Genomic DNA, 22,018 nt, shown 5'->3' on the forward strand with positions numbered 1-22,018 from the left:
TGTTCAACATTTCTATCACTATAACTAATTTCAATGGTTTAAAAATCATCAGCAACTCTAGGTGACAGGAATGACATTTATTGATGAGGGGAGTGCTACTTAGCTGGCTACCCCATCCCAAGTTGACCCAGACTCCAGAAGTTTCCCCCCCTCACAGGCGAGAATTTTTGTTGGGGTAGGAATCACAGCTAGAGGACCTTACGCACTTCTTAATCTACAATATATGTACGGTGGGTATGCACGATAAAACCTCCTTGCCCAACAGACAACTTAATGCTTGTCAACAAAGGAAGCTGAAGCCTAAAAACTCTGACTCAAGGCAACCTGACTTGAGGTAATAGGATTTCGGGTTGTAGGGAGCAGTATCACTCTGTTCTCTGAAAATAGGCTAGAATTACTAGCTGACTTCTAGCATTCTCACGATAAGCAAAAGGTTCTAACAGTAACTATGGTCAGCTATACAGAAATTGGACTACAGAACCTTCTTTCTTCTGGTCTCTCAAATCACTCTCCCTGGTACTTCCTATTCTCTTTTTTCTGTTATTTTCTTGCATCTTTTCTGCGGTATTTATGGATGAGTCCCACAGTCTTTCACCCATTCAGATGTGGGGTGCTGGGTACCATATCACATTCATGATGTATGCCAGGTGGGCTGTCAATGTTCTTCGGCCTTCCTTTTACTCGCTTCTGCTCAACTTCCCCTCGCAGTCCCTCAATGCTCTTTTTTTAAACCTTCACCTTTTATCTCCCCCTTGCTGATCCCCTACAGTCTCCCTATCTGACACAGCAGGGAGGCTTCTTAATTATGTACTTGCAAACATTCCCCCTCTATTCCCCACAGAAATATCTTCACATCTATCTCATCCTCATTCACTTCCAGTTAATCCTTCTACCTAGGTCCTTAGGGATCCTCCCCACTGCCCCTCAAATCCACTTTTCGATATCTCGTATTTCTCTTGATATATTTCCCAACCCGCCCCCCCCCCACCGCCTTTTTTTTTTTTGAAGAATGAATCCGCGTCTTCCTTGATCCCGCACTTCTCTCCAGGGAAGCTCTTCTCCACCCTTCACAGACACTGTCACCCACTGAATGGCCTTCACTCACCGACTTCTCTTTCTCACTTCTCACTCATTTTATCCATTTATGAACTGTCTCTCCAGGATCTACTCTAGGATTGAACCCAACAATTGCTTTTTTGAAATGCTTGGCATTTATTTTTCCTTTCTAGATTTTCTTTTTAGCTCTTTGAGAAATCCACTGGCCTCCCTCCTCCAAAATGACCTGCCCTTGTATTACAGATTCTATTCTTTATCTTTCTGAATATTTTATTTTATTTGACTTTCTGAATATTTTAAAAGCGGCAATTTTAAACTTCCTTTCCTGTGGCTTTATATTTTTTGGTAGTTCAATGGATGTCAAATGTCCTGTTAGTTTCATTTTCCTTTTTTTCTCATGTTAAGGAGTTTTCTCATGTCATCTGCTATTGGTCTGTAAGCTCCCCCTCAGTGGGACTTGTCCTCTGTGGGAATCCCACAGTTGCTCTGAGTTTCAGAATTTTGTAGAATTTTTCATTTTAGCACTAGCTGAAATGAAAAAAAAGAAAAAAAAGCTTTATGAAATACTACCTTAAAAGTACCCACATTGTTCACTTACATATATTTTCTAAAGACTGGCTTAATTCAATAATCAATATTTGATTACTGGCTTCACTAATATTCATAGATCCTATTTTATTAAAAAAACAGAAATCAAGAGGAACTAAGATGCTACCTATATACTGCTTTCAACAATAAATTATTAATTCATACTGGAATGAAGATCAATCCTAAATGTCATTCCAAGTATTCGAATTTGAAATATTGACATTGATCAGCGACATACAATTAGCCCAAAGGGAATTTTTCACTCAAATGGAAAAGTCTCCATCCTCACTGACTGCATTTATTAGTTTATCATTTTGTGTTAAGCTGGATGGTGTGGGCTACAAAATTCTAGGACATATCCAAATAGCCCCAAAAAAGAAGAGCTAATTTCCAACAATTATTCCACAAGAGGAGTAGGGTTAATCACAGTACTAGAACCATAATCTACTAATTAATTCACAGCTCAATGGGCCACAGACAGAGCCATCTGTGTAACTATTTGTACCCGTTCCCAGGAGGAAGAGGAAAATGAGTATACCTCTTAAAACAGGTGATGAGGCTGCATGAGAAGGGTCTACCCTCTAGACACAGTTGAGTGAATTTCACTCAGAAAACATCTGCTGGTGTTGACTGGCTCTCGTGTGCATGGCCTCCTCTCTGGAGCAGTTGGGAAGTGCAAGTGTGCCTGGTCCCTGGACACAGCTGGGGTGCTGAGTCTTCCATGAGGTAAACAACCCGGGGCAGGTGGGGCTAATTGGATTCAACTGTTCGGTGACAGGCAGGGCATGGCGTTTGCTTTCCCAGGCTGAACCTCCCAGATCCTTCAAAAACTAGGAGCCAAGGTAGACAGATAAACCCCTGGTCACGGACGGTTCAAATTCAGCTGCTACAGTGGATTTTCAGCTGGGAATGATTGGACCTACAGCAGGCCAAAGGGTAGTACAATGTCCACTAGCACAGTGATGGTGACAATGAGGCTGCAGAAATAAGAGGTCATGGTATACCGCCAATTCAAACAAAACAAACACGAAAACAAAACCCCCAAATCCCTTAAGATGAGACGGAGCAGAACAAGAATAGGCAGAATAAGCAAATTAGGCTCTTTTTATATCACTCTCAAGGCTGGTCAGAGAGCTTGATGACGGTCTGGATTTCTACCTAAGAATAACAACTTCAGAAACATCTGATTACTCTGGAGATGGCTCATGGGAAGCAGAAACAATTCAAGGGGAACTGTGGAAAAGGTTTTTTTTTTTTTTTAATTTATTTATTTGATGAAGAGATAGAGAGAGAGCACAAGTAGGCTGAGCGTCAGGGAGAGGGAGAGGGAGAAACAGGTTTTCTGCTGAGCAGGGAGCCCGACGTGGGGCTCGATCCTAAGACTCTGGGATCACGACCTGAGCCAAAAGCAGATGCTAAACCAGCTGAGCCACCTAGGCTCCCCCTGTGGAAAAAGGATTTGAAATTTGAGAGTTTGTAGAAGGTAACTCTTGGGCATAATTTAATAACAACCTTTATATAGACAAGTTCTCGGAAGAAGGGTTATAGCTGGTATTTTTTAAAAAACAAGAAGAAAAGAACTATATTGGAACAGAGGACCACAAATTAATATAAAAATTGTCTCAACTGTCAATGTTTGGATTTTTGTTATAAGCACACTGAAGATTTTCATGGAAAGACCTCAGACCAAGTAACTGCCTGTCTCAACTCTAAATGCGTGCCCGCTGAGCAAAGAGCCAGATGTGGGGCTCTATCCCAGGACACTGAGATCATGATCTGAGCCGAAGGCGGCAGCTTAACCCATTTAGCCACCCAGGCGCCCCTAAATATATGCTTTCTTATTAGATTTAGAATAAAACTCAAATTCCCTGGTCTTGATATCCTTTGTCAATGCTCCTTAATTCTGGGATGCAGTAAAACACTTGGGAAGCACTTTAAATGTGTATCAATCACACATTCTGAAGTGGGGCTCAGCATGGATAGCTTTAAGCTCTCGAAGTTCTCGTGTGATTCTAATGTGTAGCCAGAAATAACCTGAATGATGTGCCCCTTGCACCTGTCCATCCTTCCTCAATATTCACTTCTCTATCCTTCTCTCTCCCTCTGTTCCAGTTACACAAAGCTTAGTGCACATAAACTTTGAGTCTCTTGCCATCTTCACACCTCTCCCTCCTCTGCCTGGAATGTTCTTTCCCATATTGACACATGGTTCCTTTTCAACCTTCAGAATTTAGCTCAATTATCAGGTTCTCTCTGAGGTCTTTCCTGATGCTGTCCCTCATCTCGAACCTTTTTTTTAAACCACATCACCGTTATTTCTGAGAAATCTATTGTTTGTTACTTGATTTATTCTGTGTCCTTCATTAGGGTGTGAAGTCCATTGAAGGCAGGACCATGCCTGGTGTATTTGCTTCTATACTCTTAGATCTAGAATAATGCTGGCCCCAGAGATGCTTCAAAATAACTGTGGAATAAATAAAGTAATGCATGAATGAATGACAGCAGAAACACAGGAAGCACCAGGGAAATAACAGAGATTATAAAAATATCTTTCTTAGGGGAACCCTCCTACACTGTTGGTGGGAATGCAAGCTAGTGCAGCCACTCTGGAAAACAGCATGGAGGTTCCTCAAAGAGTTGAAAACAGAGCTACCCAATGACCCAGAAATCACACTACTGGGTATTTACCGTAAGGATACAAATGTGGTGTTCTGAAGGGGCATGTGCACCCGAATGTTTATAGCAGCAATGTCCACAATAGCCAAACTATGGAAAGAACCTAGATGTCCATCAACAGATGAATGGATAAAGAAGATGTGGTATATATATATACAATGGAATACTATGCAGCCCAAATGAAATGAAATCTTGCCATTTGTGATGACGTGGATGGAACTAGAGGGTATCATGCTGAGTGAAATAATTCAACCAGAGAAAGACAATTATTATATGATCTCCCTGGTATGAAGAATTTGAGAGGCAACATAGGGGGTTTGGGGAGTAGGGAAGGAAAAAATGAAACAAGATGGGATCGGGAGGGAGACAAACCATAAGAGACTCTTAATCTCACAAAACAACCTGAGGGTTGCCATGGGGATGGGGTTGGGAGAGGGGGGTTGGGTTATGGACATTGGGGAGGGTGTGTGCTATGGTGAGTGCTGTGAAGTGTGTAAGCCTGGCGATTCACAGACCTGTACCCCTGGGGCTAATAATACATTATATGTTAATAAAAAATTAAAATAAAAAAAAATCTTTCTTTGGCCATCTTATTAGTGAATAGCAATATTACCAATGAATTGATTTAAAAATAAATAATAAATACCAGCAACAATAACCATCAGCTGACACTTGGCATTTCCTAGGCATCGCTCTCAACACTTCACCTGTATTACTAACTCTTGCAATCCCGCTAACAATCCTGGGCGGTAGGTGGATGAGATCCCAAGGCCTGCTCAGGATCCAGCGGCTGAGGAGGACCGAGCTGGGACTGAGTCTGTACCCACTGCTCAAGGGTCCGCGCTCCTGCTCGAACCCATCTCTGAACCATCGGCAACATTTCTCAGGTCCTCCCTCTGTTTCCTCTTCAATTCCACTAGCTCTTCTCTGGGCTTTAGAGCCTGACATAAAACCACCCTCACGCTGTGACCTTCGCTGGGTTCTGGACCTTTCTGAACCTCCATTTTCTTATAGGTGAGGTCAAGGGAGTCCCGTCTTCTGGATGGTTGTAGCTGAAGAGACGGGTGAGTGACTGACAGCCCCCTGCACGGCGGCGGAGTGGGCTTTCCTGAGTGTGACCCCATTACAGCGCAGGTCGTTGTTACTCTGCGGCAAAGTTACTGCAAGAGGCTCCTGTCTGATGTCGCTGTCAGCTGACTTGTGGGGGAGGAATGATGACTGGCTGCTTGCTGTAGAGTCTGTGGGACACGTGGCTGCGTGGGCAGCATCTGTGTCAGCTGACGTGCGCCCGAAAGGCAGAGGGAAGCTACTCATTTCATCAGGAAAGATGGGGGAGAGGCATCCAGACAGGCATCAGGCTAAAAGTTGGATGAGTACGTGGGAAAAGACTATGAATTTCCTTCCGGATTTCCAACGTTTAGATCATGGGTGAAGTTAACACCATGAGAATCACTTCTGGGACATTTTGAACGACTCTTTCCCCAGGCCCAAGGCTCAGTGGGGCCCCGTGTGGGAAATCCTGGATGGGTGCTTTGATATCTCCCCAAATAAGTCGATGAGAATCCACAGTTGAAAGACAACGGTTTTGAAAAAGACACGTAAACCAGTAACTGATCAGATCGTGCATTGAAAAAATTTGTAAATTGTAATACAATGGGATGCCAGAACAGGGTCATGCATAGTAAGTTAGAGGAGAGAACGGAAGCTCTCGTCTGCTGAGTGCTTCCTCTGAACCAGACAGTGCACATATTTTATGAGTGCTCCTTTGTATTTCCTCAGTATTTCATACAAATGAATGTATCAGTGCCACGTAAGCCAAGCGGGTAAGGGACAGAACATAGTTTCAAGAGGCAACCAGAAGACAGGCCTGCATGGAGCTTACAGAGAGTTCCCTTGGCTCTTTTTCTGATTCTTTTTTCCCCTTTTTTTAGATTTTATTTATTTATTCATTTGAGAGAGAGACCATGCACACATGAGTAGGGGGAGAGGCAGAGGAAGAGAGACTCTTGGGCAGACTCCACACTGACTGCAAAGCCTGATTTTGGGGGGGCCGGGGGTGTGTGGAAGGGACAACTTGGTTTCATGATCCCGAGATCACGACCTGAGCTGAAACCAAAAGTCAGATGCTCATCCAAAGGCACCACTGTGCACCCCTCCTTGGCTTTTCTGAGGTTCAAAGTTAGTTTAGACTCTTGGTTTGGCTCAGATTGTGATCTTAGGGTCCTGGGATCCAGCCCTGTGTTGGGCTCCAGGCTGAACAGGCAATTTGCTCAAGATTCTCTCTCCCTCTCTCCCTCTGCCCTTCCCCCTGCTTGCACTCACTCTCTCTCTCAGATAAATAAATAAATCTTTAAAAAAAAAAAAAAGTTTAGGTTTTCCAGCTTTTTCTCTTTGATTCCATTGCCTCTTCGTTGGGCTTAGAGCCAGACTTAGTTTCTGGTGCACGCAACTCCTACTCCCACCCCCTGTGTCCTTAGCTGGGTTATGAAGTTGGCAAGGCAAGCTCAACCACACTCTCATTCCTGCAGGACGCTGGCCTCTGGCTACTCCGGAAATCCTGGGGCTTCAAGACCCATCACAGGTCCTAGTCTCTCCCTTCTATGTAACACAGTATGGCCACTGAGATCTTAGAACACCGCTTTGATCATGGAGAAGGCAGATCGTCCTCCTTACCAACACCTCCTTGCCAGGATAGTATTCCCATGCTTCGTATGGGAAGTCTTCAGCATTCCCTATTCTGCCCATTCCTACCCAGCCACACTGTCTACCTAGTCATTTTGATTTCTCAACCTCTCCCCAACACATTGCATCAAGGCATGCTACCCCACTGCTTGCTCCCCCTGTTCAGTCCATTAGGAGTTTCCTTATTCATTCAGCAAACACCCCGAGGGCCAGTGAGTTGCCTAGGCTGGGGCCAGACCTGGTTCCTGCCATCAGCGATTTCAAGTGTATCCCAATGTCACCCTTTCTTCATGCGCTGGCATAAGTTTTCGGTCCTCTGTGAACCCTAAGGATGGTTATACCTTCTCCTAATCAAAACATACTGGTGTTTTCTATCAGCGGAGCCACAAAGATTAGAAGATTTTTATTTGTATTCTCTACCAGGCCCAACCAAGGCAGAAAGACAAAAATAAAGACAAGGCAAAAAATAAAATAAAATAAAATGAAATAAACAAACTGATGCTGAATTGGAAGAGGCAGAAACTTTTAAAAAACTGTGATTTCCAGTCTTTTAATGATTATTTTGGGACACCTAAGCTGCTGGCAGTACCCCAGGACAAAGAGGACAAGGAGAGGCAGAGAAGCTCTCAGCTCGGAAGTAGCAGGCTAATGGACCAACAGGCTGATGGCTAAGGCAGCTCATTGGAGAATCCACAGCTGAGTTTTCCTCTAAGCCCCAAGGGGTGGGACTAATTAAGGAAAAGACTTCTAGTCCTCATTACCCTTTTCGGAAATCTCTCTTTATCCAAAGCATGTAACATGACATCATTAGACACTACAGTCTTTCTCTCCAGAGTGAGGCGCTCCCGGAAAGGTGAGATGTTCCTGACCTTCCCTCGGATCTCTCAACTCCCAGTGAATGCTCCGGTTCTCGGGGCAAACTTAGAAAACAAGCCAGCTCTCAGCAGAGGGCATTGTGAGCTTGTGGATTTGATCATTTCTGCAAAAGATATCTGCTGAGAAAGAATCAGATTTGCAATGTTTCCCCGCTCCCTTCTTCCTTCCCCAATGTTATATCATTTTGGATCATTTGAATTGTATATGGCTTTCTATTTAAGTCAGTCATTTGCTGGCAGCAAAACTAGAACATTTCCTGTTTTTCCTCTCACTGTAATCAGGATTTGGCTGTCCAAATTAGGACTGCCCTAATTACTCCACAGCAGGTGCCAATCTGGGGGAGGGCAGTAAATGGGAAGAGAGGAAGTAAGGACACTTTGCATCTTCAGAGTCAGACAGTAAGAAAACATTTTCCCTCTAGCTTGAAAAACCTGATTAAGTAATGGGCAACAGGCACCGTGGGGTTATATATGGGTGTGTGTGTGTGTCTGAGTGTTGCTTTGTAACAGCCATATAAACAATTTTCTATTTTTTCCCCTTCAAAGCTTCACAGAATTACTGTTCCCATCCCTGAGATAATTCATCCCAGGCCTGTAAATCAGCGACTGTGGTAGATCACTTCAGATAATACCTTGTGCATGAAATGATCTGATAATGGGCACCAGTAAGTGGACACCATTCCAGACAATTTGGCCAGGAGGGACATCACGGTGGTATGAACTCCTGGAGGAAGGAACCAAGAAGCTCTGTATGACCACAATACATCAGGAACCCAACCAAAAGCAAGAGCTGTGCTCTGAAAAGAAGTAATACATACAACGGCGACACAGGTACGCTGTTTGGACAAAAGAGTGAAACGTAGATGGCAGAGAAAGTCCTCAGTCCCTGGAAGGACAGACCACAGCCCACAAAACCACCCACACTCCCGCCTGGGTCAGTCCCTCTGCCCGTGCGGTACATCCGGCTCCTGCTGACCAACCATTCGCCCCTTTCTGTCCTACCTCAGCAAACTTGCCTCTGTCTCAAGTAATACTCTTCAAATCCAAACATGCACTGATTTCTTCTCATTAAAATAACATACAAAATGACAAAACACGCTTCCTGTGACCTCAACTCTCCAGCTACCACCTCCTTTCTCTGCCCCTCGTGGCGGCATAACGCACCATAGGGCCCCCTCCACCCCCCCCCCCCCCCCCGTACTTCCACATTCCCCACTCTCCACTTCCTTCTGCAGTGCAGGCCCCTCTGGGTTTCCCACCCACGGGTCCACAGAAACCACTCTGGTGACGATCACTGACGACCTCTGTGAGGTCAGATCTGTCACTCCGTCCGTTCGAATGCTGACCCCACACTTCCTCCCTCCACTCTGCTCCTCGGTTTCCGGAACACCCGGCTCTGAATTTGCCTTTGCTGGTTTCTTCGCTTCTGGCAAACTTCTTCAAGTCCATGGTCCTCCTCTCTGTCATGTTTACACTCATTCCCTTGAGGTTTCATCTCGTCCACGGTTTTAAATACCATTTGCACATACTATTTATATGTCAATGGCCAGACTCCTCTCCTTTGGACGCCTGCTCCCTATCTGTGTGGATGCCCCAAAAACTACCCCCCCAAATCTTAAGTCCTCACTTGCTTGTCCTGTGGTATCTTCCATCCCCATAGCGGGCAACTCCATCTCTCCATCACTCAAATAAAAAAAGTCCTAGGAGTCATCTTCGACGCCTTTCTTCCTCTCACACCTTCTAACTATGACAGGGAATTCCAAATATATTCAGAATTCAACCAGTCCTCACCATGCCTGCTGCTACCATCAGTTGAGCGGTCTTCATCTCTTACCTGGATTGCCACCATAGCCCTTAACCGCACTCCCGGCTTCCATCCCTGTCCCCATACAGCTGACGCTCGGTACAATGTAGGTCATGGCGAGCATGCTGCCCCTGCTAGGGGGCTCCCGTTTCACTCAGAGTAGAAGTTAGTATCCCTACTGTGACCTACAAGGCCCTGCATGGTCTGGCCCTCTCATTAAAATAACATATAAAATGACAAAACATGCTCTGTGCTCTTGGGGACGTCTGCCTCATGCCCTCTTTGCTCACTTTACACCAACCACACTGGACTCCCAGCAGTGGCTCCTGGAAAGTCACATGCAGAGCCTTTGCCTTCTTCAGGGTACTCTTTCCAGATACTTCAGCTAACTCCCCAAATTCCTTTGAGCCTCTTTTCAAACCTCAGCTTGAGTGGCCCTCTGGAGCACCTTATATAAAATGGCAGGCTCCTTCTCCTACACTCCAGAGTCTATCTGCCCTATTGCATTCCCCCCCCCACTGCCCCCCACAGTACTTATTATTTTAAAATTCTTTGTGTCTCTCATCCTATTGATTGTCTGTCTTCTCTCTTCCATCTCCAGAAGAATGTCAACTTCATAAAAGCAGCATCTTGTCTTTTGGTTCATCACTGTCTCTACAAACTCTACAAGTACTCAAGAAACATTGGCTGAATGAATGAAATCCTAGAAACCAGTATGTTGCTTTCAGGATGGGGTAACAAACTGTGTCAACAGTTACTGGAATTATAGAATATCCTGACAGGCTTAATACATTTAGGCAAGGACCTTGGGGCACTAGAAATAACTCAGAGCAGAGGATCACAGACCCATTCTCGATCATCTTAGAGGTATATCCTGGCAAACAGTGAAAAATGCCCAAGAGCAAAGATGTTCATAAAAAGAAAAGAAAGTATATGACAGAAATCAGGTGAGTTTGGAGTTAGAGGCAGAATTCTAGAACAGATTATTCAAGATGGTTTGTGAACAATTAGGAAGTGGTCCTCATTCAGAGCCAGGAAACCTCCCAACGCACAAGTCACATGCCTTTGTTCCTATCCTAACTTGGGAACTCATTGATTTGATATAGGAAATGGTAAATCTGGCTCAAGGTCAAGGTCAAATTACCCTTGGAAACCAAGAATTTGTAAGCTGTCAAAGATGAGCCAGAACTCTTAACAAAGGTTCTACACAGCAGGGGCAGTGGGTCCTGAAAGTAGAAGGATACCTTGTACCCTCTTTTGCACACCTGTATGTGCCCACTCTGGGGAGACCTGAGGGAGGGGGAGCTGCCTTGTAAAGGTTAGGACTGCAAGGACACCAGCAAGAAATCTAACAAGTCTCTTATGGGGGCAGATGATTAAATATAGGAAGTACCATCATGAATGGTGGTAAGGGTCATCTTTGTAATCAGAATCACAGCTAATCATTTTGGGGGAAACTTACTATTTTGCTAAAAACAACTCTAGAAGACTAACATTTTCAAAACAACCCTATGAGGGGAGATTTATTATTCCTTCTTGCAGATGAGAAAATTAAGGTACAGGGAGACTGAGTAACTTGTTGTTCAAGGTCATAGGAACTAAGAAGTGGCAAAGTCCGCATTCAGATGTAGGTTCCAGAGCCTGCTGTTGAGGTATAGTCTGATTTCACATTTAGAAAACCCCAGGAACTCCTGAAATACTGGGTAACACAGGAATGAGAATCTCAAAGAAGTCTCGAGAGGTATGCCCCCAAATTCTCAACTTAGCCTTGTCCTGTTGAACATTTTTTTTTTTCCAAATGACATACATAAAGAAACTAAAAGATTGCTTATAAAATCAAGAATGACAAGGAATTTGGGGAAGAGCTAAGATTTTCTGATGACAGAATGAGGATTCAAAAATATCTCAGAAGACTGAAACGATGAGCTAAAAATAACATTGAATTTAATGGGTAAATGTGAGATCTTGAATTCAAGTTAAAAAAAAATTCTCTACAAATACAGCACAGAAAAGATAAAGCTAATTTCAACTACTATTTCTTCATATATTTCCTTGCCCCCTACAGCCAACCAGTGGCCGCGTCCTACAAATTTGCCTCCTAGTGTCCCTTGATTTGTCCCTTCCTCACTATCTCTTTTGCTTCTCTTCAATTCAGAAACTCGTTGCCTCTGTTTCTCTCCCTCCTCCTCCACACTCTTGCCTTTCCTGCCCATCACACACAAAGCTCAGAAAAGTCTCCCTGAGGCACAGGTCTGTGCCTGGTACTCCTATTTATTCTTCATCAGTGGTTCCTTACTACCTAATCGTACAAGGCCAAGTTCCCTGAGTCTCTATTCAAGAGCCTCCATGTTGGCTCAGCCTTCCTTTCCAAAACCCAAACATTCATCATTTGTTCTTTCTTTCCCTACTCTTCCCACCTCCTTGACATTGCTCTGGTTCCTTCCTTCAGGTCTTTAGCCCAAATCCCGTCTAAGTCCTCCTCATTCTCCACAAGGCCTACTTCCTACCTGTCATGGAGGGGCTCCTCTCCTCAAGTCGTTTGTTTCTTCCTCCTAGAGCATGTCTACTTATCTTATGTTCTCTATCATAAATTAACACCGTGGACAGTGGTCTCTGATTTCCTTTTCTATTCTCTACCAAGAAGACAAACTCATTCCAGTTATGATCTCTGATTGACAGACTACTTTATCCTCACATACTCACATTGTCTCGGACCTGGTAAATGCTCAATAAATCTCTGGCAAAGGCGATGCCAGAATGTACTAAGAAGCCCCGTGTCCAGCACTGGGTCCTACACAAGGAAGGTAATGATTTTGCTGAACTAACAGGCAATGATACTGGTACTTCCCCTGTGTCCCTGAAATGTCCTTTATTCTGTCCGCCTCCCTACATCCCATCTGTCTTTCTAAAGCCAGCACACACCCACACATCTCACCTGCGAAATCTTTTCTGACTCCAGTCTCCCCTTCTTTTTCTCTCTCATCTTTCCTTCCTTCTGTTCTTTTGTCCCGTTTTGTGCAAGTAGCCCCTGATTACTGTACTTTCCTACCTCTCCTTAATTATAGATCACATTAATTTTAGTGTTTTATCATATACTCTTTTCTTCCCTAATTGTTTCAGGTCTTGTCAACCAGACCATCATTTACTCCTCTTATTTGCTTCTTACCAGAAGTGCTAGGATCTGTTCCATAGCTCAGTGAGATGTCTGAGCCCAGAGAAAAGAAATCAGAGGGAAAACTAAAGGTTTTCCAGTTCATAACAATGGTGTTTCAGTTCTGTGGATGCTGGAAACAGGCCTAACTGTCCTGTCATTGTGGTCGGAAGGCTACAGATCAAGCATCTGGAGAAGCACATTTTAAGAACTAAAAAGAAACTACATTGCAGATTATTAAGGGATCCCAAGAATTTCAAATTGCTCTCCTTTAAAGATCTTTCAGGATCATGAGATGGACCGACCACTATCTGGCATCTCCCCAAAGACAAGTCTTAACGATTCTAGGTTTTCATGGAAGTCCAGGCTGACACCTTGTCTCTGCCATTCAGCAGTAGTCCTAAGTGGCTCTGTCCCTTGGTCCCTCCCACTCCCTCCGTTGGCGTGACCACACATGCATCTAGGAGGCACATGCTCTTGTCAATGCCCTTGCCAAGCGCAAAACTGGTCCTTTTCTAGAATGGTGGAGAAACAGTATCCCCAAGCAGGACACTGGTCAGGGTCGCTGCCGAAGGTCTACCTGCAGGCCGCAGTGCAGGTGTCCTTGTACTCCTGGAGTTTCACGCACACCATGTTGAGAAACTGATCCGAGTAGGCGCTCAGGTCGTGCATCAGGTTCATGAGGTCCTGCACGGTCTTCTCCACAATGATTGTGCTCTGCAAGACGACACAGAAATTCATGAGTTGTTCTCTCTCTCTCTCTCTTTTTTTTTTTTAAATTCAAGTCATGTGTAGGACAAGAAAGGCCAACTGCAAGAATGCCATCATCTAAGACACGAGCTTTCCTGGGGGAGACGACACTGACACATATCGATTAAAAACAACCAAATAATTAATTTGCATGATGCTGGTCTTCCAAAGGCCTGAGAAAGGACTTTCTGTGGAGAGACACAGGACAGGGGTTTATGGAATGATTTTATGAAATTCTTGGCATCCACGAGATATGGCTATGGCTTTTAAGAAAGAAAATGCATGTTTGGCTGGAGACTGAGTTATTGCATCCAAGGCTGTACTTTGAGATTAGGGACCTACAAAAGGCAACTCAGAGAAAAATGCCCTCCAGGATCTGGAGGAACACAAGGAATAACACGGAGAACATTAGGAGAAGGAAAGGAAAAGTGAATTGGGGGAAATCAGAGCGGGAGATGTACCATGAGAGACTGTGGACTTTGAGAAACAAACTGAGGGTTTTAGTGGGGAGGTGGAGTAGGGGGATGGGTGAGCCGGTCAGGGGAATTTTTTTTAAAGGTTTTATTTTATTTTATTTATTTATTTTTAAAGATTTTATTTATTTATTTGACAGACAAAGATCACAAGTAGGCAGAGAGGCAGACAGAGAGAGGGGGAGAGAAGCAGTCTCCCCTCTGAGCAGAAAGCCCGATGCGGGACTGGATCCCAGGACCCTGGGATCATGACCTGAGCCGAAGGCAGAGGCTTAACCCACTGAGCCACCCAGGCACGCCCCAGGGATGGGTATTAAGGAGGGCATGTATCGCATGGAGCACTGGGTGTTATATACAAACAATAAATCTTGGAACACTGAAAAAAAAAAAGAATAAAAGATATAAAAAATGAAGGAATAGGCTTAGAGAATGAAGTCAGCAGAGCCAAGGGCTACAAGCCACACCCTTTTAACTACACCTCTCTGCCTCGGAGGTAGCCCTGAGTCTCCCAACTTGTAGCCCCACTTCCTCATTAGATCAGAGCATTTCCTACTGTTTCCACCGCTGCAGAAGCAGTGTCCAAAGGGACTCGGACATATTTTAAGAATGGAATTAGAGAAATTTCCCAGGGAAACATAATAATAAGCCCATCTTGCAGCTAGAGACTGATAGTACTGTGTGGCAGTCAGCGCTCTATCTGTAAAGAGGCATATTCAATCAACTCGAAATCTTGGATGAAGACAAGACTGCGTTGTTGAAACCATTAATACCTGCCTCTTTCAGAAGGAGCAGAATTACCGTGCAGTAAATATTAATCACATGCCTAGCATTAATCACATTCCCTCCACCCTGGAAGCCTTTGATCAACAATTGGTTTGTTGAAGATGTGTTTATTTACACAGAATTACAGAAGCTATGGTAGACACGGCCATAAAAGTAAACATTAAAAAAGAAATTTTTTTTCCTATGCTGACAGTGACCTGTCGGGGGGGAAAAAAAATCAAAAGCATTTTATTCTGCTTAAATGCAGACTATGGGGTACAGGGTCTTGGTTCATTTTTTTTTTTTTCTCCTTCTGAAAATACAAAGAATGGCTACGACTGGACAGCTTTTCTCAACACAATGGGGAGGATCAGCTTGAGTTATGAGTTCCCCACGCGCGCGTGCTTATTCAAGATTATGTGGCTACAGAGGCTTCTTATCTTCTGTCCTGCCCCCCATGACCTCCCCTCTCCCGAAGTAAAATAATCAGAAGGTGAAAAGGAAGGAACCGTTGTATTCTGTAAGGCTAAACCTCACAGGAAACCAAATTATGGTCTCCAAAGAATCCCCACAAGTTCAACTTCCTTTTCTGTATTGATTTTAAGAATAAAGCAGTGCAGCTTCGCCCTGATCCATGAATCCCGCGCCTCTGTGTTTGTGTGTGAGTGACAGGAATTGATTTGGCTTTGCTACATGTCCCCATGCTGCTCAGAAGCATCTAAAATCCTCATCCCGATTCAAAACACAGGATATCCTACAACACGTGGACAGCAATTAATAAAGCAGAGTGGAGTCAGCCATCCTAACAAAGCCCCCTTAAAATCTAAAACACCGCAGGGAAGAGGAGCACGGGGAAATTGTTCGGGTTTATTGAGAGAAAGGGCCTGGTTCTATTTCCAATTAAGCTATTGATAATTAACTCCGGGCAGGTTTGGGTAACCACTTCCTTTCTTATGACTCAATTTAGTCTTTTAATAACCAAGGATGCTTTGGTGGCTCCTCGACTGGCCTTCATCACTCTGGGATTCAGTTGGCGGGCTGGTGCTTTTACACAGAGGGGAAGATGTCTAATTGTTCTCAGATCGTCTCAGGTGTGTTTGGTCTCCCTGATTCGATGGTCAACTTCTCGAAAGCAAGACTGGCGTTCCTCATTCCCTTTTGTCCATTTCCCATTCTTCCCCTCCCCCACTGGTTGACGACCTCTCAGGTCCTTCAGGACAAGGCAACTAATAAGGGAAACAGTACTAATAATGTTAGCACACAGAAATGAACCTCTCAAATGTCACATACGTCAGGGATCCTAGACACCAGCACGCCGCAGTGCCGCTGGGTGGGTTCAGGGTGGTCTGTGTTTATTCCTGTGACCGTATCAGAGGAGAAGGGGAAAATGCAAGCACCTGGGAACATCCCTCTGAGATAAGGGTTTTGGGGTAAGTAGGCAGTACCTACAGGGAATGATTATAAGGTCGTAGTTTAGTTCTAATGATCGTGATCGACAAAAAGCCTATGAGATGCTATATGATTACACACAATTTTCCAGCTATTTGGTTGGTTTACCTTGTCATGGTAGCACTTTGGGTAATCAATCACTATATTCTCTTCAAGGAAAATGACACTGTAGTTTGCCAAATGATGGGTATTTTTACAGGGTAGGGGGGGGGAAAGTTCCCATTTTCCAAGAATTTATTACAATTTCCAAATCAGTGGCTCTGACAGTTAAGTGTTGAAAATATCAAATTTTTAACAAGGTCAATTCTGTTTTTATTTATTTGATCTCTCTGGCACCTCAAATGATGTATTAACTTGTTATTAATTTTGGGATTTGCCAATGGTGAATTTAATGACTTTATAATAAGTAAAACCCTGATTATATTCATTAGAATTTCTACTAAACATATCACAAGTGATTGATATTTGTTTAGAAGCAACTCAATTCTCATTTCTTGCAACTTATTACCAGGTAATAAAGTCTGGGCATGACATGAAAAATGAGAAAAGGAAAAAAAAAAATCCCAAGATAGCGGATGCAATAAAAAAGCCATTGCTATGAAAAATAGCTAAAGTTTCTTATAGAGATGCACCAGCGGACTAAAATAGGAAGAGGTATATAAGGACCAGATTTTTGGTTCTGTGCTTAAAAAAAAATTTAACAAATACATGAAGATGACTGGACCTTTAAGACCTTGTCCATTGTTTGCCAAATGGGGCTCTGCAACAGGATACTAATAGTAATATTAGAAAAAATGGAATCTAAGTTCAAGTAATTTGGAAAATGCTGAGTTAAGGAAAATTGAAGTGGTTTCTTTATCGGATGACTTTGGAAACTTTTACCATGCTAATGTCACTGTGAATCTGAAAGAGGCAAATGTGGTATTCAATCTTCCCTTAATTATTTAAGACAACATTTTTCACAGCACAGCATAGATCTTTTCACATCTGGAATGGTGTTTCCAGAACATGGTTTGGGAATGACTCTCCAATTCTCTGGTCATACTGATGAAGACCCTACGTCCAGCAACATGTTTGAAGACTTACAGGGAGTCCAGCTAGGAACCCGGTGAGAATCTGAGCCTCCTCCTCAATCCGCACCTTTCCTACATACCCAGACTTTTAAGTTCTGGCCTCTGCTTACCTCTCTAACCTTCTCTCCCACTTCTCCAAGCATGCTAACCATAAGAAGCTATTAGTTATTCCCTGACCACATCAAGCTACTTACGGCCCCTGTGTCTTTGAGTTTCCTAATCTCTGGGACTGGCATGTCCCATTGTTGAAAAGTCTACCATTCTTGAAAAGTCAGCTCAAAGGCTACCTGCTCTGATTCAAATGCCCCTTGTCAGTGCTACCAGAACATCCTCGGCACAATTTAGTTCAAGCCCTCAATGGGGTATGGCACCCATTGGTTCACTTGACTGTCTCTTCTGCTAGACTATCTATTCCCTTAATCAGTGACTACACCTCCATATCTCTATGACCTAGGAGCAAAATATCTGGCATATTGTAGGTGTTCAAGAAGTGTTGATTAATGAAAATGCACAGCACATTCAGGATGGTGAAAAGACAGATTTAGAGTAGAATTATGATGCAAAATAGTGAGCTAACAGCTGGACGTGTGCGGTGAAATCGGACCCACGGCCTCTTTACTGTATCTTAATTCCCACAGTTCTATCGGCTGAATATTAACTGTGAGTACAGATTTTGTTTCTCTATAAAAATATTCTGAATTTCACCTAACATTTTCTGTAATGGCAACCCATTATACATACAACAAACTGTGTCCATTTTAAAGTTTAAAGAAATATAAATAAACTCACAAGTCAGGAAAAACAAAACCAAAAACCTTGAGTTTGGGGGCACCTGGGGGGCTCAGTTGATTAAGCGTCTGATTTCGGCCCAGGTCATGGTCCCAGGGTCCTGGGATCGAGCCCTGCATCAAGCTCCTTGCTTGGCGAGGAGTCTCCTTCTCCCTCTCCCACTCCCCCTGCTTGTGTTCCCTCTCCTGCTGTGTCTCTCTGTGTCAAATAAATAAAATCTTAAAAAAAAAAAAATCTGGAGTTTGGAGAATGTAGTCTCTGTATGTGGGCTGTTTTAGTCCCTGGAACAGGAATGGTTCAGAGATACTGCAAGAACCCAAGGTTCTCGAAAACCACTTTGAGGAAGCATTTGAGAGGAAACAGTAACTTCAGACACACCCCCACACTACCACCCCTCCCACACACACACCAGCAATTATGGAGGGAGGGGACTTCACAAATGTTAGATGAGGACAATAATGTTTCTGTTTATTGGGACATAAATTCAACTACCAATCAGTAAAGCTTGTCATACCACGCCATTCTTCTAATTATTATCAGGTCCACGTCAAAGCTTGCTGTGAACAATAACAGCTACCGTGATGACAATAGTGCTGCAAGCCAAAATGAAGTCTGCTTTTCGTTTTTTAATCTGCATTTTGATTTGTGTGAGGTTTAAAATGTTCTGAATGGGTCTGCTCCTTTAATAAGCTGTCTGGTAAAAATCTGTGCATCCAAGGAGCTGGCACCTGAGCAAATGCCCTTCTCCTCTCTTCCCCTCCATCCTCCACTTCACAAGCAGAGCGATCTGTTGAAGACTTCCGTCTCCTACGGAAATGAATGCACAAGTCCATCAAAAGACAGGAACACCGGGAGTGATAGCAGTTGCAAAAAAAGAGGCGACTGTCGTGTCCGTCAGTAGCTGAAGGGGCAGAGACCACGTGGTGTAGTCACACAGTGGAATACTACAGAGCAACGAAAAAGGGCGAGCCACCTCTGCGTGTGATCTCGCTGACCGTGTGCTGAGTAAAGCATTAAGACAACGAAGTGAAACAACTGCATATTGGCTTTTGTTGTAGTTCTAAAACAAGCAGAAGTCATCTCTGGTGGCAGAAGTCAGGACAGTGGCCACCCTTGGAGGACATGGGCCCTGATGGAGAAGGTGAGAACCTTCCAGGTACTGGAAACATCTTGACTGAGCAGCTGTTTCAAGAGTAAACACATGTGTACAAATTCTTCCCACTTAAGGTTTGTATGGTTTATAGTTTCTAAGTTTAAAAGTGATGTCTGATTATGTCTCTCACCAACTTAAAGCTCTTAAGTGCACAAGGGTTCGCATTCTTCAGATCAGCAAGGCCCTTTATGACTGGGCTTGTCTCCTCCTCCAGCCATCGGCTAACCACCTCCCCTTGCCTCTCTGGGATCCTCCTACCTGGGGCTTCTTCAGTTCTTCGCTCCCATTTCAGGGCCCTGCACTTGCCTACGAAGTTCTGTCCCCTTCTGCCTTTCTTAGGGTACTCTTCCTTATCTTTCAGATCCCAGCTAAAACCTCCTTTCTGTAGAAAAACTCTTCCCAACTTCCATTAGGCCCTCCTGTTAAAAACACCTAGAACATCTCTCTCCTGCCCCTTTGGTTCTACTTCTCTGGAGAACGCAGATGAATATACTTTTGTTAGGGGAGGGGAAGAGCCCAAATGGGAGGGACATCTGGTTGGTGGTTACGTACAGGCATGATAGATGTCAGTCATGCACAATTCTGTCCAACTATTATACAAAAGAATAGGTATCCTTCAACAACTTGTCTGACAGCACCATCTGTACGTGCATAAGTATTCTAGAGCAGTGGTTTTCACTCACGGGCTATGTTCAAATTGTGATGACACTATTATAGACCATTGGATGCCAACTTTGGGAAGGATGAGAAACTGCCTGCGGGTAGGGCGGGGAACTTAATTATTAAAGAGATACACATTTATTATGTAAATATCTTCTCTGACCCAAATATGAGGAGACAAAAAGAGATAATTTCAGGAGATAAAAAGCCAGATCAGAGAAGGTTTCCACCCTCCAGCGGTTTTCGATATTAGTAGGAGGAGACCAGTGAGTTCACAAATAAAAAGACCATAAAGTCTCATAGGCGCTACTATCCTGGGCATCTGTACTTTGTACAGCAGAAGCAGAGAGAAGGAAAGTTAACTGCACTGGGGTAGTGGTAGGGAAGTGGTGGGAAAGAGGAAGTTATCTTTGACTTGATTTCTGAAAGATCGATAATAACTTATAGATTGACAAAAATGGGGGGAAAGCACTTCAGGTAAAAGAGCAGCAAAAATGTGAAATAGCATGAGATTCAGGGAAGTGCTGTGATGAAGGGTGTGTGTGTGTGTGTGTGTGTGTGTGTGTCTCGATCGGGAAGGCTATGACAGAAGTCAGAGTTAATGTCAGTGGTCCTTGCATAACAAATGTGTGCCTGGTACCTACCTACGTATTTGGAATATCCCTCTTTTACCCTCTCCAGCATGAAAATGCAACAGACTAATCCTGTCGGACGTCACTACTTATTAGATGATCCACTCCAACTGTAGGAAGGTAATTTCAAAAGGTTCTACTCTTGAGAAAAGACAAACTTCTATAACGAACAGGGAAACAAACACATTCTGGCAGGTTGAAGAGAATTATAGTTCATAAATAGGCTTAAACAAAGAATACAAGGTCAAATTTTGGGCAATCAGCAATACTGTATCTCTTGAGAATTCACATAAGTGATCATAAAATTTACCTGTCAGTCAATAACTTGGAAAATGTATGTTACATAAACTACTCCTAATATTTTCTTAACATTTTGGCTAGAGGATCACTCTGCTTGAGGAAAATCTGTGCCTAACATATCTTATCAGCACAGCTGGCTCTTTATGAGATTTATTTAGGGGCTTGTGATTTCATATTCAAAACAAAACAATGTAGCAGGAGAGGGGAAAAAGTATACAACGGTTGTGCTTGGTTAGACTGTGAGATACAGGGACCATCCTTCTTTCCTAATATGCTTCAGATCAATATGACTGGGTCCAGGTTATCGGTTCCCCTGGATAGGTAAGGGAACCCAGGAAGCGGAAATACATTAATGAAAAGGTGGATATTGACACTTATAAGACTCTAGCCCAACACACACACACACACACACACACACACACACACACACACACACCCAAGTACCTTAAGATTGCTATTCAGCAAAATACACAGTGCTGCAGAAGACACAGAAGTTCAACAACATTAGCAGCTGTAGTACTTCTTCTGTGCCAAGCAATGCTCTTGAAACAAGTAATATTCCAAGAGAAGATGCCAGTTAAGAGCAAAAAAAAAAAACACTGTAGGGGAAGAGCAGTGAAAAGGTGGGAAGAACTGAACCAGGACCTGGAAGACGGGGGAGGTTCAGAATGTGCGGGGAGGGAGCAGCAAGGCGTTTCAGACCAGGGAAAGGCTGGTCTTGGGTGGCAAACAGGAGTCAAGGGAGGCTGGAAGGGGAGATTGCTGTGGAGGAAGCAGAGGAGGAAGGACTGACCGGCCAGAGGGCGCCCGCCCGAGGAAGGCCTGGGTGGCAGGCCGAGGGCTTCTTCCCGTGGGGACAGAAGCAGGGCAGTGGATAAGGTGGTGGGTGGAGCTCAGAATCCCAATCCTAGAGCTGTAAGCAACTATCCACAGTCCATTTCTCTGGCTTTAAAAAGGAAAACCAGAACAAATATTAAAGGGCCTGTCAAGGGTACACAGTTGGCTTAGGATACTTCAAAACCTAGAATCCAGGTCTCTGAGATCCCTCTGGCCAAAGCTGATGATTAGAGCATCAAGTGGAATCAATTATTGTAGTTGATGATTTTTATTGGGAAAAAAAAAAAACATGAAAAATCAATATCAGG

At 43.8% G+C, this 22,018-nt stretch overlaps 1 protein-coding gene across 2 annotated transcripts in view; it reads right to left on the bottom strand.

Moving 5' to 3' along the window:
• The window catches only part of EXOC4 (exocyst complex component 4), a 728,800-nt gene that overhangs the window by 140,477 nt on the left and 566,305 nt on the right, over positions 1-22,018 (bottom strand). For both annotated transcript variants that reach the window (XM_082693983.1, XM_082693984.1), the window contains exon 12: positions 13,413-13,549. In XM_082693983.1, coding sequence (XP_082550109.1) covers positions 13,413-13,549 — 137 coding nt within the window. The remainder of the gene's footprint in view (positions 1-13,412; positions 13,550-22,018) is intronic.

This window comes from Mustela nivalis (assembly GCF_964662115.1).
Source record: "Mustela nivalis genome assembly, chromosome: 12".
NCBI classification, from domain to species: Eukaryota; Metazoa; Chordata; class Mammalia; order Carnivora; family Mustelidae; genus Mustela; species Mustela nivalis.